General features: G+C 33.7%; 2 protein-coding genes across 4 annotated transcripts; one reads left to right on the forward strand and one right to left on the reverse strand.

The window, feature by feature from the left end:
• Positions 1-4,078: 4,078 nt before the first annotated feature.
• Positions 4,079-9,196, forward strand: LOC117922002 (protein ALTERED PHOSPHATE STARVATION RESPONSE 1). The gene is made up of 4 exons (XM_034839957.1): positions 4,079-5,307; positions 5,715-5,890; positions 7,859-8,082; positions 8,212-9,196. The coding sequence occupies exons 1-4, from the start codon at positions 4,335-4,337 to the stop codon at positions 9,005-9,007; spliced, it is 2,169 nt and encodes a 722-aa protein (XP_034695848.1). The 5' UTR covers positions 4,079-4,334; the 3' UTR covers positions 9,008-9,196.
• Positions 9,197-10,917: 1,721 nt separating this feature from the next.
• Positions 10,918-14,492, reverse strand: LOC117922004 (ras-related protein RHN1-like). 3 transcript variants are annotated; one of them, XM_034839958.1, is made up of 7 exons: positions 14,320-14,492; positions 13,069-13,169; positions 12,821-12,988; positions 12,054-12,102; positions 11,618-11,691; positions 11,337-11,430; positions 10,918-11,264 (listed from the first exon to the last, which is right to left on the reverse strand). In XM_034839958.1, exons 1-7 carry the CDS (start codon positions 14,360-14,362, stop codon positions 11,167-11,169), a joined length of 627 nt encoding a protein of 208 aa, XP_034695849.1. In that variant the 5' UTR covers positions 14,363-14,492; the 3' UTR covers positions 10,918-11,166. The 3 variants fall into 3 exon arrangements, with proteins under 3 accessions (XP_034695849.1, XP_034695850.1, XP_034695851.1); XM_034839959.1 differs by having other exon boundaries at positions 13,092-13,169; positions 14,324-14,482; XM_034839960.1 differs by having other exon boundaries at positions 13,092-13,169; positions 14,320-14,481.
• Positions 14,493-17,144: the final 2,652 nt, after the last annotated feature.

Consider the following 17,144-nt stretch of genomic DNA (forward strand, 5'->3'; position numbering starts at 1 on the left):
CGGGCGTTGGCGAAATGAAAGAGGGGGCCAAAATGTTGACGGAAGAAACATCCAAAAATTTTGCCAAAAATCGGAGAAATATTGATGATTTATTTAAAAAAATCGCCTCCAGTTGAAAAAAACTGGCGATATTTCGGTTTATTTCACCAATTTTTTGCCTATTTTTTGAAAAAATCGATGCCCTCCACCTACTGCTGATTTGATGGCTCCTAGCTTCCCCACATTGATTTGACGGTCCAGATTTGGTTTGAGCTCCAACAGTCAATTTAATGTGCATCTGATGGTCCAAATTGAAGTTGGATGTGATCCAACAGTCATAATCGAACCCCAACAACTATGTGATGATTCAATGGTCAAATTTCGATCCAACAACCAATTTTGTTTTTCAATGGTAAAATAAGATTCCAACAACTATTTTGACCCAACTTTTGTCTCCAATAACAAGACGAGGTTCCTTCATCTACCAATTCCATTGAACCACATCGATTTTCATTTTAGTACTAAAGAATCATTGTAATGTAATATGTACAAATTATTGATATTTAATGAAATCAAGTCTTTCATGAAACTTCATAATGAGTATGCAATTACAAAATTCACATTTCTTATCGACCGACATGATATAATTACATCTAATATCACAAACCATATCATACATATATCAAATTCTTCAACAAAACAACTTTAAATTGTCTATTATACTTCTAATTATATTGCTATGAGGTTTTTCTTACATTTTCATGAGTTTTGATCAATTTTTTGCCTACCAAACTTTTTTCCCAAAATATCCACCGATATTTCTCCGATATATCCGTAAAATTAAGGTAGCGATATATCCGTAATTACCAATATTTTCATCAATACTCAAAACTATATATAGTGGTATGGATTATGACTTCAAAGACATGAATGAATTTGAGCTTTCATGTGTGAGTGTTTTTGGTTAAAAATTTAAACAAAAAAAAGGAAAAAAAATAATAAAGAGAAAAAGTAAATTGAAATATAAAATATAGATTTAAAGTGAATAAAGTATTTTTATATATTATTTTAAACCCATTTAACTTATTTTAAAATACATAAGAGTTTGTTTGGTCATGTGATTTAAAAACCGTTTTTTGTTTTTAAAAATAGAAACTTGTTTTTAAAATTTTTTAACATTATTTGATCATTATTCTTTAGAAACAATTTTTTTTAAAAAAAAGTAAAAGAGAAAAAAAATTTTAGAGAACAAGTAAGAGTTGTTTTCATGGATTTTTGAAAATAATTTTTAGAAAACATGGTCAAAGGAGCCCTAATTTTTTCCTAATTTTAAGTATATATAATTTTATTTAATATTCTTCATAATAAAATCAATTTTCTTAATATTTTTTGTTGTAATTTTTGAATATAAACTAAAAAAAAATGTTTTAATAGTATTTTTGGTATGTATCATATAATAAAAAGAGTAATTTTTGGAATAATCATTTATCATAAATCAATCCAAATAATTCTTCAAATTTCTAAAAATGCTTTTAAATATTAGAAAGTGTTTGTAGTCCCTTTCAAAATCCTTCCATTACAAACTTGAAATTGTGAATTTGCAAGTGTTTTTAAAATAATAATGAAAATTATATGCTAATGGATTTTGGGTGTAAGAGATAATTTATATTTAAATTAAAGATAAAATTAAGAAATTTATTTCATTTTATCCTAGTCATCATTTAGACAACTTATTAAAAATAAAAACCAAACTTTTTTACTTTCATGAAAGTCCAAATTCCTATTTTCATTCTTACCACATCTCAATAATTTTGTACTGCATTTGACTAATGCTCATGTGTATATATATGGAGTTGGTTTTGGGTGCCCAAGTGGGATTGACAAATCATGCAACAAATGAGAGATTAGGAAAAACAATTTTTATTGGGTTATGTTTTATCCGGCCATACTATTTTATAGTTAGGTATTCCGTAAACACAAATATATATATATATATAGCATTAAGCCTTTGGTATTACGAGAGAACGAGGTTTGATTGAAAAAAGAAAAGAAAATTAGGATTGTTTTCTCTGTGGTTTTTTACCTCATTTGAAGGGTTTTTTCACATTATAATTATATTTAACGTCTCATTTTTTGTTGAATGTTCTTTAGTGTTGTTATTATTGTTGAATAGTTATTATTATCGTAGTGTGTGTATATATATATATTATCTCTCTCCCCCATAAAAAGGCCATAAAAACAAACTTCTACAAGAGAGCTTTCTCTCTTAAATTTCCTCCAATTTTTTCTTTTATGCGGGTTAAGCATAAAAGTTAAGACATTTATACTATGAAATAAATTTTTTATAGTTTCATTCAAGACTTGAGACAAAATTCATCGGTGAAATAACCAATTTGGAATTCGGGCATTTTGAGACCTTATTTTTTATATATATAATTTTTTTTAATCATGAAGATATATTTAATATAAATTTCTCTTAATTATATAGATATATTTTAAAATAAAATAACTAGGGACGAAGCCAAGAAAGTGATTGAAGTAACATTATATGGAACTTATTTTATAAGAAGAATAACATTAAACTTCTAATATAGCCAAGTGATAAAGTAGCTGATTATCATAAAGCTTTTCCATTACCTACTATACTTTTACCAAAATTTCAGAATTTCCATTACCTATTGCAGTTCGGAAATGACATCAGAGTCAATATTTGTCTTTAATGTAAGCCTTTGGGCTTTGTCTATCCGAATCCAATGTAAGCCATGTCCATCCGCCGAATCCATCCGTAAGGTTTCCGACATGCCACGACGTCCTGACAGTGTGTCTAAGGGGTGATTGTGTGATCATGATATCCGAGGTTGAAAAAAACAATCTGACATCACAAATGTGGTAGTTAGTACAACATATAGTAGTAAAAATGCATAAATTTCAACGTTAACATCCTAACGGTGAGTGGTCGGCGTCGTCGGCGGTAAAGCCACTTTTAAAGTACAGCATCAAATCTAGATTTCGAGAACACCGGAATCTTAGCCTTAGACAATGTAAAGTAAACGACCACCGTCGGCAACTTTTCCAACTTCCGAGCAGCTTGTGGCATACAAATGCTGTTGAGGTCTTGCCATTTACGCTAACACCTCTTTTATCCATGCTTTTTCTAAATATTTTAAAAAATAATTTTAAATGTAATTAAAATTATTAAAAATTTATATATTTTTAAATGATTTAATTTATATGTAAAAGAGTTAAATTCATGCAAAATGTTTAAAATAATATATAAAAATAATTTATTAATTTAAACTTTTTTTTGCTATTTCCTTTCCCTTGTATTTTGGTTAAAACTTTCTGAAAATTAAACATAGCGTTAGGAAATCAAATGTCAAGAAAAAATAATAAGGGCATATTTGGAATGTTTTAAAAACAGTATTTTGAATAAAAATATGTTTATAAATTTGAAATATTTTCAACTTTGTTTTTATATTTCAAATATTTTTTTTAAGAATATCTTGTATCTTAATATTCATATACATTCCTACTGTAAATATATATTTAAAAAAAAATATTTTGAAAACAAACATAATCTTAAATTAAGTCATACCATACAAACCTAGTATATCATATTAATACCTTTCCACCAATCAAATTCCAGCACTTTGAAAATTATTAATTAATTCCTAAAATTTCTACTTCCATATGCTTGAATCATAAGCCCTATTTTAAAATTAGGTCTTCTTAGGATTAAAGCACCTCAATTCTATTTTTGGAAAGTGATGATAAATTAATACGAAAAATTTAAACGACGATATTTATAATGATTCAGTTTTAATGTGAGAGTTACCAAACTCCACCATTTTTCTTTTTACCTCTAAACATAGTATTAGGATAAGCAAATCATGTGTAAAATTCTTAAAATGGCCCAACTTAAACAATAATATAAATTTAGAAATTAAAATTATTTTTATTTTTATTTTTTTTTAAAAGAAATTACTGTGAAATTACGAATTATAGAATAGGAAACTGCGAAACTGGAAAGCAAAAACACAACGCTGCTGGCTTAAATTCTGCTCACAGTTTCATAAACGATCGCCTGCCTTTATTCCCGGGGCCCGTCTTCTACCTTCTACGACGTCGTTTTGGGCGATGAAACGACGTCGTTTATGCTGGTTATTCGTATTCCCTTCTAGAACCATGTTTGCCAGTATTCAACTCTGCTTTTTTTTCCTTCTTCCCATATCGGCAAACGGAAAAAAGTTGTCAATTTTACGTACTTTCTCTCTCTAGATTTATAAAACCCCAATTCCAATTCGATCCAACTATGATCAACTGACCCACACAGATCGGCAGCCGAATCGGAGCAAATGGGTTGCACGCAATCGAAGATCGAGAACGAAGAAATCGTGACGAGATGCAAAGAACGGAAGTTGTTCATGAAGGATGCGGTGACGGCACGCAACGCCTTCGCGGCGGCGCACTCCGCCTACGCCATGTCGTTGAAGAACACCGGCGCGGCCCTCAGTGACTATGCCCACGGCGAAGTCCAAAACCCCCAACTTCCCACGCAGACCAACTCCAATAACCCGCCCCACTACGAGACCCTTCCTCCGCCACCGCCGCCCCTCCCCCATTTCCCTGCGGCGCCGCTCCAGCGGGCTGCCACCATGCCGGAGTTCAAGCTTCCGAAGCCGGACTCGACGCCCTCTGACACGATAGAGGAAGAGAACGAAGACGAAATTTCGGATGATGAAATGGGTAGCAGCAGTTTGAGGCACCGGAGCAGTCGCCGGAGTGGAGGTGGGAGTAGGAGTGCCAAATTGGAGGTGGAAGATGATAGCCCCCCGCCACCGCCGCCGAGGGTGGATACGCCGCCTCCTCCGCCGCGGAGAGAGGAGCCTCCGTCGATGCCCCCGGAGACGAATAACGCCACGTGGGAATTTTTCTTCCCGTCGGTGGAGAGTATGCCAGGGACGACACTGAGTGAGGTGGAAGAGGTCAGGGTACATGAGCAGAAGGTGTTTGAGGAAAGGCCTAAGAGGGTTGATGAAACTCCGGTGGTAGTGGAGAATCCAGTGGAACCGGCACCGGCACCCCCACCACCAGGGGCGGTGGTGGGACCGAAGAATCCAAAAAAGGTGAAACAAGGGTCGAGTTCGGTCACTGCAGGGCCAGGAGCAGGGGTCATGGAGGTGAAGAGAGCAGGAGGAAAGAATTTGTTACAAATATTTGTTGAACTAGATGATCATTTTCTTAAGGCCTCAGAGAGTGCCCATGAGGTTTCCAAGATGCTTGAGGCTACCCGATTGCATTATCACTCTAATTTTGCAGATAATCGAGGTAATTCATTTCTATACTTCTCTTGCTGAATTCTTAGGATTAGTTTGCTTTTCAATTTTCCCTCGTATTGATTTTGAGGTTTTCTCTCTCTCAATATATGAAATCAACTTTGACAATCATGATAAGTCAATCCTCAAGTTGGCTTCAGTTAGCTTGAGTAACTAGCATTTCTTCTTCTACTATAGTGGTGATCATAACAAGGAGAATCTTTAATGCTATGGACAAAAGGTAGTCTATATATATATATTATGAATTTGGCATATAATTTGAATTTTGCACTCCCAAATCCACATAACAGTTAAAGTAAACGCAGCCCATTATATCATCTCTATGATGCAGCAGTGGAGTTTGGATAAGTGATTGATCTTCCAGATGACTGTTGAATTGCCTTTATATTTGCTTTGCAGGCCATATTGATCATTCTGCAAGGGTCATGCGGGCAATTACATGGAATAGATCATTCAAAGGTTTGCCAAATGCCGATGATGGGAAGGATGATTTTGATTCAGAAGAGCATGAAACACATGCCACAGTCTTGGATAAAATGCTAGCATGGGAGAAAAAATTGTATGATGAAGTGAAGGTGTGCTTCTTCATCACATTGGTTTCATGGGTTTAATTTTCCATCATTAATTAATTTGATTTTTGCACAACTGTTAATGACTTTGGAATAGTTGATATGTATTTTTTTTTTCCTTCTTTTTATTTATTTTTTATTTATTTTAATAAATAGGATAGTTTTAGATGTCCTTCCTAGTGCCTTCTGCACATTAATCATATTTTCTCCAGTTTCTATAGAGATTTTTAATCTCCTTTATTCATTCAATTATTTAAAAGGCTATAGACATGATACTCTCTTCTCAGAAACTTGGAGCTTCTCAATACTTCTTCTAATGCTTTTTTGGGTGAACACTTATTTAATATGTTTCGTACCATCATTTCATTGTTCAGGTACAGGGTTATAGACTTAAAATGGACACTTTTTATCTGGATTCTATAATCTTGTAAGTTGTTGGAAAAGGAATTTGTTATTTTTTTTCAAATTGATACTTCAGGGGCTTGTGTATTAGTAATTAGCAATCACTCCTTCAAGAAGATGTTTCACTTTCAGATTGCCATGAAGTCAGTAGTAACTTGCCCACCTCCAAAGTCTACTATTCCTTTTCTCCCCTTAAAACATAAGACTAAAACAATAGGTGTGCAATAGTTTGTTGTATTTTGTTCCACCATCTCATTCCTCGTAAGATTTTAATTTGTTGAGTGAATTAACTGCAAGCTTGGGTTGTGGAAACTGCAAATGGGATGTTCAGATGGGGCCATAAGAAAGTAAATGTAGGTGGATTTTTTATTTTTTATTTTATTTTTGGATAAGTAAGAAAGTAAATATAGGTGGATATATTCAGCTTTTGTTGATGAAGCGATTGGAGTTGTCTTAATGCAGGGTAAATGCCTAAAACCTTATTGTGTTCCCAGGAGCTGTCACTGACAGTTGGCCTAAGTTGAGAAATGGTTCCTAGTCCCAAACCCTGTTTCTGGAGGACCATATTATCATTTGGGTGTGCCCTTATTTTCCTTCCACTCACATGATTTTCCTTTCCCTGTTTTTATTACTTATTCACTTCTGTCCACGTTATTTGTCTTTTGTTTTGCAACTTACCATCTCTGTAGCCATTTGCACCTTGTTATATCCAGGTGTTGTCTTTCTAAGATTACAGGGCTTGGCCTTCAGGTTTTCTAAGTTCTTATAGTGAAGTGCAAGAGCTCTGATAGAAAAAACAGGCTTGGTTGTACTGAATTCTCTCATCGGAGGAGTACCATTAGCTATTAAAGCTTTTCAATTCTCCAAATAATTGTTCTTTCTTTTTCTTTTCGTTTCTTTTTTGCTCTTTGGATCATCTTTTACTGTTGACTATTCAGATTTTCTACACTATCTACAATCATATCTTTTGTCAATATTCAAGCATTTTGAAGTAAATACTGCTGTCATTTTCTTTTGCTGGTTGACCTCGTTTGCTCCTTTCTGATATTATGCTTGGTTCTTTTGTGCTTATATTGGGTTTTCATGAACACTACCAGAACTTTATAATTGTTGTGTTCTTATTTATAGTTGTGGGTCTATTACAGGACTGTATTTCCTATTATCATTTCTTGTCTTTTCCAAATTATTAATCTGATGTCATCTATGCTTGATTTTCAACATTTCCAACATAATAACTCATTTGTAACCACTCTTGTTGGTGTCTTACGTAGTTTCAATTGGCTTAACCAGTCACATACCTTGGGAAGAACATCTCCCATTTAATCACATGGTGTTGTCCTTCGCTCTCACCTTTGTGTTTGATCACACGCTGATAAGTTTGGTTTCTATTGGGTATTACCATTTAATCTTATGAACTTAACACCTTATACCCTTACTTTTCTAGAGGTGGAGTATACATTCTAAATCTTAGCTCAACTTAATGTTCAAAACCTTTCAATTTTGAACTATTGCAACAATGTGCATTTCATAATTTAAGCTGGATCTTATTGTGTGCTGATTGATGCTATATAGGCAGGTGAGATTATGAGATTCGAGTATCAGAAAAAAGTTGCCATGCTGAACAAGCAAAAGAAACGTGGTACCAACGCTGAAGCATTGGAAAAAACAAAAGCAGCAGTTAGTCATCTGAATACAAGATACATAGTTGATATGCAGTCCATGGACTCAACAGTTTCAGAAATAAACCGTCTAAGAGATCACCAATTATACCCAAAACTTGTAGCACTTGTTGACGGGTAAGTTGTGATTTGAAAAAAGGAAAGAGTTTATATTTGAATTTGTCTGTGACTCGACCGTGCTGCCATTTCTGTGAGACACCTTGATGAACACTTTGTTGTTCCTTCATATTCTGATATGGTTTGCAGGATGGCCACAATGTGGGGAACCATGCTAGAACATCATAAAAGCCAGTCAAAGACTGCTATGGCTCTGAAATCTTTGGACATCTCCCAGTCCCCCAAGGAAACGAGTGAGCACCACCATAAGCGCACCATCCAGCTGTGGATGGTTGTCCGAGAGTGGCATTCACAGTTCGATAAGCTTGTTACCAATCAGAAAAATTATATAACAGCCCTGAAGAAGTGGTTGAGGCTAAATCTAATCCCAATAGAGAGCAACCTGAAAGAGAAAGTTTCTTCCCCACCAAGGCCCCAAAATCCCCCGATTCAGGCGCTCCTGCAAGCCTGGAATGATCATCTGGAAAAGCTTCCAGATGAGCTTGCAAAAACCTCTATATCCAACTTCGCTGCTATCATAGAAACTATAATGCAACATCAACAGGACGAGATGAGATTGAAGGCAAAATACGAGGAGACTGCAAAGGAGCTTGAACGAAAAACCCGGCAATTTAATGACTGGCACAGTAAGTACATGCAGAAGAGAATACCAGATGAAAATGACCGAGAGCACTCGGGAGATGATCCGCATGATGATGTTGTTATTGAGAGGAAGTTAGCAGTGGAGACATTATCAAACAGGCTGAAAGACGAGGAGGAAACCTACCAGAAGGAGTGCGTTCTGGTAAGGGACAAGTCTTTGGCGAGCCTTAAAAACCACTTGCCGGAGCTTTTCCGGGCACTATCAGAATTCTCTTATGCATGTTCAGATATGTACAGTCGATTGAGGTCCATTTCACGTTCCCAGAAGCCTGCTGGGAACTAGTGGTGGTAATATGTTTCTATGTTATTGTATAATTCGGTTGTGTCATGTAACTTACCAACTTTTGCATTCCTCGTTTGAGACCAATAGGAGTTTGTGAATTTTCATCAATTTTTTTGGAGTTGAAGAGATGTCATGAATAATGGCTTTTTTCGATTATACTATGGAGATGATAGGCTATATTTATAGGTTGACTTGGGCATGTTATGGTGGATAAGTGAGCCAGCCAGGTGTTCGCTTGATCAACAACCGATGACGAATGTTAGGATGTGTGGTAGAGGTGCATCATCCTGGGCTTGATTTGTGCTACTAGTTGAATGCCCTTCATTACTTGGTGCGATTTGTGCTATTAGTTGAATGCCCTTGGCTACTTGGCACGGGTTGTGGCAAGCGTCATGGAAGGTTTGTGCCCTTGATTACTTGGTGCAGGTTGTGACAAGGGTCATGGAAGGTTCGTGGTATATGGGATTTTCTTTTTTGGTGTTAAATCTAAATATAACTTATTTTGATTTAAATCTCAATAGATTGTTTCTTTTAATGGTTGAATGTAATCAATGTGTTGTTTGATAAAACTTAATACTTATTACTTAATTACTTAAATTAATTTTAAGTTGTTGACTTTGAACTTATTATTTGATTTTTATTTTAAATATTAAAGTTGTTTTATAAAATTAACTTAAAATTTATTCTAAATTATTAAACTGATATATTTATCATCATAAATTATAATTAGGGTAAAAAAGTTTGAGTAATAATGAAGGTTGTAAAGTAGTAAAAGAGATTATTGGAGCAAATAAGAGTAAAAAGATAAAATGAAAATGTAGACCTAAAAATAAGTTAATTTTACTTGTACTTATTATTTAAAATTATTTTAAAGTTATTGAGTCATTTTAAAGTTATTAAATTGATTTACTAAACACCCACTAAATGTTAAATTATTCATTTTTATTAATATTTTAATATTATTATGTATTAAATAGATAAATTTTTATCCTTATAAAAATATCATATTTTATATAATTAACATAACATATTTGAAAATTAATAGTTTATTTAATAATTTAGGTAAAGATATTTGAAAGCAAATAATTTTAAAAATAGTAATTTAATATATAATATATTTCCAAATATCCTAACATGTCAAAATGGATTGTAATGACAAAATGTTTATAATGATGTATCAAGCAATAGTTAGGAAATTTGAAAATTGGATAAGATAAGGTTTTCTAATTATATTAAGGTCCTAAGAAATTATTATAAAAATTTGTAGATTTATTCTAAACTCACTTCTTATCCAAATTAAATTAATTCTTGGTATTGTTTTGAGTAAGGATTCGTATAAAAAATTTAGATCTAAATTTGCTTAAGAAATAAAAAGGGAAATGATCAAAAATAGATATTATAGGAATAAATTATATTTTTCTTATGAAATTTTTTTAGGAGAATCACCTAACAAAAGTTTCTCCAAAAAATATTACAAATGATTTTCCGACACTATAAATGATTTTTCAAAATTTTAAAAGTGTTTTTTCAAATTTTGTAAAACACTTTTTTTTTCAAAGACACATTTTAAGAATATGTTTGATAAAAAGTGTTTTTTCTGAAAATGTTTTTAGAAAAATCATATATATAAATGATTTTTCAATACTATAAATGAGTTTTTTAGACCTTTAAAAGTATTTTTTGAATTTTATCAAACACCTAATTTTTTTCAAAAACACTTTATTTAAGCTAAAAACGTTTTCTAAAATCATTGTCAAACGGACTTTGTTTTTTTTTTGTTAAACTTTAGAAACACAAATCACTTGTCGTATTAGAAAAAGAGAAACACTTGATAAATAATTCTACTAAAAATATTTTCAAAGAAAACACTTCCTATAGAAACACTACCAAACTTACTCTTCTAAGACTTAAATCAAGAAACCAAACAAACTTTTGCAAGGACTCTTCCAATGCACAATCAACAGATAAAAACAGAAAATATACATAATAGTACAACTTCTTCTGAACCTTTGACAAAAACTGTCACCATTTCAGTTTTCTTTGTGAATGATTTCTTTACAAATATCAAGAGTACATATAACACCTTGAGACCAAATGATAATCTGATGTTGAAGTAAGACTCGAGGTATAGAAAACTTTGCGACCCAGAGACTATTCTGTCATACTGAGCAACAAAATAGTCTTCTTCCACTGTTTTCTGTCTCATGCAGATTCATCCCAGAAGGCTGTGATGGTTGAGCTATTGCTAGCCGCTTTGCTGCAGCACAGGCAGCAATGGGGTCAGAGAAAACCCGGGTTTTCGAAGGAGATATATGAATGAATTAGTTACCTATTTCATAGAAGAGCTCATTGATGTTGAGAGAAGTTTTGGCTGATGTTTCTATGAAGAACATCCCATTTTCCTCTGAGAGTTTTTCCCCCTCCTGAAGTGGAAGTAAAAACAATGGATGGAAATTATTTTCATGCAGAATTCAAGGCTGAATATGTGAAACTAATATTTGGCGAAACACCTTCTGAACCATGGTATGGTATCTATGGTGAGAATGAAAGAATGTTGTCATTCTGCTATTCTAAGCAAGGGGAGGGAGGGGAATGCAAGATTTGAAATACCTGAGTGTTCACTTCTCTCTTTGATTCCAAATCACACTTGTTTGCAACCAATGCCATTACCAAGTTCTTGTTTCCTAGAAGAAGTTAAAAGGAACAAATGGTAATAATGAGCCATGGACATAGAGCAAAACAATATTTATCCCAAAAGCAAGCCATTAGAAATTCGATATCATGTGTATACTCCATTGAAGAAAAAAAAAAAGGAGGTATTTTCACATTTTTATTTGGTAGGATTTAGAAGTAATTGGGAATCCATTTGTGTGAAAGTGAATATAATAAAAATGTCACAGGCATTCAAGAAGAGAAACATTTACGAACGCTTTTTGGATGAGGAAACTGCCATGGTTAATCATAACAAAAAATGATGATGAGAGGATATGTTAAAGTCAAGAAACAAACACAACAAAAGATCTAGTTTGCAGTTTGATGGTGTCACCTTGTTTTTGCAGTTCTTGAACCCATTTTTTGGCTCGAACAAATGTATCCTGAAGCCAAAACAACATATATTTTACTGTTGAGAAGTTTAATAGTTAGGAAATTAACAAATAGATCAAAAGTAGATGGACCACAATAAAATTAGCATCAAATTGGGTGTTTTTAGAGCATGATCTTCCTCAAAATATGGTCAAGTGATGAGCAATAATTGCTCAGGATCTTTCAATAAGGGTCAAGTCTAGTGTAATTTATTCTTGTATAATCAGGGGATAGGGGATGGGGTCCGAAATAGCATGATATAGTCACAGCCATTAGTGAACACAAGCCCTATAATAACATATTACATTTACAGACACAGGTAAGAAATATTATATATTTTTTGAGCTTAGAGTTTCACAATATATGCTCATCATTAAATCTATTGTAGGGTTTTTTTAAAAGTAATTCTATCAATTCTGAATGGAAGAAACAAAGCCCAATGAAGAACTCCACACTGAGAATAACTCATCGTGGATTCAATCAAAAAAAGGTAGATCAATTATGATGAATTTAATGACAATATCACATGTTGCAACAGGCCATTCAAGTAACTAATAAGGAGGCTCATGACCCATGACATCACACGGTTTCAGTTGATATCCATTCATTTAATTTTAATTTATAGCGCTTTCTATGACATTCATCTCATAATAACATTAACCTTAATGAATCTGCACCAAGAGATGTAAACAGCCATATACAACTATAAGAAGTGGAACAAATAACTACCACATTGGAGATGTCATACACAACAACCGCTGCTGCTGCACCACGATAGTACATTGGAGCCAGGCTATGATATCGCTCTTGTCCTGCTGTGTCCCATATGTCAAATTTCACAGTGGCTTCATTTAATGATAATAACTGAGTGAAAAATGCTGCTCCTATGGTTGGTTCCTGCATCAAGATCAATGTTTTTCAGATATGGTTGATGACAAACATATATAATTGAGTAACAAAAGAAGATTATGTCATACGGAAACAAGCCCTGAATGTGAACCTGGTGTTCGAAAAATTGGCCTTTCACAAATCTTAACACCAAGCTGGTTTTCCCAGTTCCCATATCCCCCACAAGCACCTGAAAGAAAAAATAATTGATTAAATTCTAAGAAATAAGAATAATCAAAGTGCTTGTCAAGATCATTAATTTCAAAAAATGCGATGATATATTAACAATCCAACATCAAGAATTATTGACAACAATATAATTTCAAAAAACAACTAAAAAGGGTACCATATAGTATACCAGTATTATTGCTTAATATGTAATCAAAATTTAGGTTACAACATGGAAGCAAAGCAACAGAACATCTTGCCCATTTTGGTGGGTGCACGTACTCTAAGCACCTGAACCATGGTGTGGGAGTGCCAGAGCAACATATAATTAGTCTTTATGTGATAGACTGCATTTACAATTTCCAATGGTGTATTGCATCTATCTTAAGCATTCACACAAACACATTGCTCTTCAGTTTAATAGAGGCATGGTACCAGATAAAGCTGAATGGTGATGAAGTACTCATGTAGTAGACCTCATAGCGAGGATCCAACACACAGTTGTTATCAGTGAGCCATGCTTTGGACTTCATCAGAGACAGATTCTAAAGCTTGGAGGAAACATTTCAGGGAGGCTTGCAATCTCAAATATTTGAAGTAGAGGGTTTCCTAAAAGGGGATGATCCCCATGAGAACTCCAACTTCAACTAGTAAAGGTTCTCTCAATATACACTAGGGCCAACTTTGGAAGTCACATAGAAATTTCAATTCCAAAGTGCTAGACATCATCACAAATGAAGGTAAAATTTTGAAACGGAAACATTTGATGAAACCCTAAACCTAGCACTCTATCATCATATGGGGTGATGACCACTATATTCTTGAAACACCCCATTCCATATAATAGATTTGTAACCTCAAATGCTACTCCAAAGACAATTCAACCAATAAATTTTCATCGTGAATTCAAATTAATGTTCCATAATTAATAGTAGGATTCCCAAAAAAATCCTCCTTTGGAGATGGGAAGAATACTGAGTATATACTACTTACACCAATATATTTGATTTCCAGGCAAACAAAACATGAGAGATGGAAGATATAAGCAGATATCTGATATGGGGTTTTGAAAAATTGTCAGTGGGACAGAGAAACAGAGAGTTATATCGAGAAAAGCAGCAAATCAAAGTGAATGACCCCAAGAAACAGGGAAAAAAAGGGGGAAAACATACCCACCAGCTTGGCTTGTATGTTCTTGTTGCTAGGCCTCGCCATTCTACTTTGATAGATTATGAGAAAGTAGAGAGATACAGAGCGCTGAACAAAGGAAAACCATATACAAGTTTCATGAAGAAGCTGGAGAAATCAGAGTGAGGAGTGAATGAGAGTGGTTGGTTTGACCTTCGTGTTTTCCTTTGTGGGTTTGAAACTTTGAATGGTGGTTTTTATTTATTTGTTGGGTTGTCAAGTCATGGTTGCTGGGCCTTCACTTTGGTGGCAAAATTTATATAGGGCTTTATTGGCTTTAAGGCTTTTAGGCTTTTACTAAATGTCTGAGGTTAGTTTGAGTATAAGGTTAAATTTTTAGAAAAATTGGTAGTTGAAAGTGATGTTTGGAATAGGGGAGGTCTCATGCAGTTCTTTACCTATGGATCTCTCCATATATATATGTATATATATATTATGATTGACATAAAACTTGGAGTATAAATACATTTAGGAAATGACCATAATTATAATTTTATGTGATAGAAAAAAAATTGACATTTTCTATGAATTAAAGTATGCTATTAAGTACAAGTATTAGGCTTATACTAATCTAATCAAAGGTAAACTCCTAAGAAGAGGAAGGGGGTGAATTAAGTGTTGGTCAATTTTAATCATTTTTTGGGGGGAATACTCAGATTTCTCCGTTCCCTAGTTTTGGATCATGTAAGGTATATGCATCTATCTTAAGCTTTTTTTCAGATCTAATGCAACAAAAACAATTAACATTAAAAATTATTATTAATGTAGATCTAGAGTTAAAACACTCAAACTTGTGATCTAGATGTTTCTAGATCAATTTCTATTCAATGAAGACTCTAAAACCACGATGGTCATTATAAAACTCGTCTACCCAATTATCTTTCACCCTATCTCTCCTTTCATAGCTCTTGGCGCAAGAGAAGGGTGAACTTATCTCCCTCTCTCTCTAGAGGGTGGATAGAGTTCCTCTCTCTGAAATCTTAAAAAATATGAAAGGAAGAATCAATTCCTAACCCCTTTTAAAGGGTTTATATATGCTTTCATGTAGGTTTAAGTGACTTGAGTCCAAATTAGGCTTATGTCACCTAATTCAGCCCACTTGGGTAATAATTAATTAATTGGTCGTAATAAGCTCAAATTAATTAATTACCTTAGTCCAAAAAGTCAATTCATAAGATCTAATACGACCATGCATTTTACCAAAATGCTCTTATTGCACACTTATGAATTATATACCTAAAATACCCTCAAAGCATGTGTTACCATGAAATGGGAGCTCGAGCAGGGACCATTGAGATCCATAGGAAAAATATTGGCTTCCTTAGAACCCAAATTTGAAATTGATTCAACATTCCACTAAACAAAGTTAATTGCACTTTATTATTCCTATGAAATTATAATGAGATGAAACTTGGGTCTATGACCTACTATCTACTGCATGCAAACTCTTTATGAATCGGTATCCATAATCTAACAAGATAGTATTATCACCTATTAAGATTACCCCTCCAATTTTTAAATTATAGATCATACTTATTATGTGATCAATTGACAAATTATAACTTTAAGAAGTATATGTCAAATTTTACTAAAGGAATTACTGCAACTACAAATTTCATGATCACATGTCATTTGAATCAACTAAGAGGATACACTATCTCAATCCTATGAGATATTATGGTGCCTCAATTGAGAATATCTGTTATCACCAGCCTCCATAAATAGTAACTCAATTCATAAGGATATATGACTACTTTAAGGTCTCACACATAAGTCAAAGCTCCATGTTAATTTCAACATAGGCTTAATATCCTCTTAAGGTTAATAGCTCATGTAATATAATAGTTTGATGAATCATGACAATCGATAACCTTACGTCTTAATTCATCATATGTCTTGTCCAATGTGCATCACATACACTAGTACATCCACTCATCCCAACGAACAAGACAAGTCATCCCTCTGATTAGGAGGTAGTACACTATAGTCTCTATTAGATTGCCTAAATTCATAAACTGGTTGTAAGCAACTTATCCACTTACAAGGAACTCATAACTAGTATCATTTGTACAACTCCTAATGTACCAAAGTTATATACAATGTAAGAAATATTGGTTGAATACTCAAATCAATGTCAATGTCTAAAAGAGAAAACAATAGGATAATTTAATGTGACTTTGTTAAATCATATCTTGCTTTTAAGGGTTCAATCCCAACATTTTTAACAATATGAATGCAAATGATAAATAATGTAATAATATTAACACCCACTTGCCCTCCAACATCTGTGACAAGTCCTGCTTCTCCTTCTTGACTGCTTGAAGCTTTACGAAACGTTCTCATGAGTGTGTTTCTACTTCCTTTGCCACCTACTTATATAACTTGGCATCATTAAGGTGCTCTCGAAGTTCACTCTTCTTCTTGATGTTAGCCTAAAGCTATCAATTGTAGTGACTAATTACTAATACATACTCATTATTCCAAGAAAGTGAATACAAAAATACTTACCAGCATAACTAAGTTGCGAGAGTAGAACTACTACACGGTGACAAGGGCATCTTGTAGAGAGATAACCTTGTCGAAGTTGTACAACGTAGCTACTATCGTTGGAAAAGGTGGAGAGACTAAGTCAACAAGATCAATGATGGCAACAAGATTGACTATCAGGATAGTTTGGTACACTTTCTCGAACTACAGAGGAGAATCCAATATCTTGATGGTCAGGCACTTCATCATTTAGTTTGGGGGGCCACCACAACATGTGACCTTGACGAACCCTCTTTTTGGGCAACCACTTTCTTCTTCTTCC

The sequence above is a fragment of the Vitis riparia genome, chromosome 9 (genome assembly GCF_004353265.1).
Source record: "Vitis riparia cultivar Riparia Gloire de Montpellier isolate 1030 chromosome 9, EGFV_Vit.rip_1.0, whole genome shotgun sequence".
Taxonomy (NCBI): Eukaryota; Viridiplantae; Streptophyta; class Magnoliopsida; order Vitales; family Vitaceae; genus Vitis; species Vitis riparia.

What these genes read in the sequence shown, in the direction of transcription:
- LOC117922004 (XM_034839958.1), bottom strand. Translation starts at nt 14,362, where the DNA reads ATGGCGAGGCCTAGCAACAAGAACATACAAGCCAAGCTGGTGG. An exon ending in AGAGAGAAGTGAACACTCAG is followed by an intron (nt 11,431 to 11,617) that starts GTATTTCAAATC and finishes CTTCCACTTCAG; the next exon opens with GAGGGGGAAAAACTCTCAGA. An exon ending in TGAGCTCTTCTATGAAATAG is followed by an intron (nt 11,265 to 11,336) that starts GTAACTAATTCA and finishes CCTGTGCTGCAG; the next exon opens with CAAAGCGGCTAGCAATAGCT.
- LOC117922002 (XM_034839957.1), top strand. Translation starts at nt 4,335, where the DNA reads ATGGGTTGCACGCAATCGAAGATCGAGAACGAAGAAATCGTGACGAGA. An exon ending in AATTGTATGATGAAGTGAAG is followed by an intron (nt 5,891 to 7,858) that starts GTGTGCTTCTTC and finishes GATGCTATATAG; the next exon opens with GCAGGTGAGATTATGAGATT. An exon ending in CTTGTAGCACTTGTTGACGG is followed by an intron (nt 8,083 to 8,211) that starts GTAAGTTGTGAT and finishes TATGGTTTGCAG; the next exon opens with GATGGCCACAATGTGGGGAA.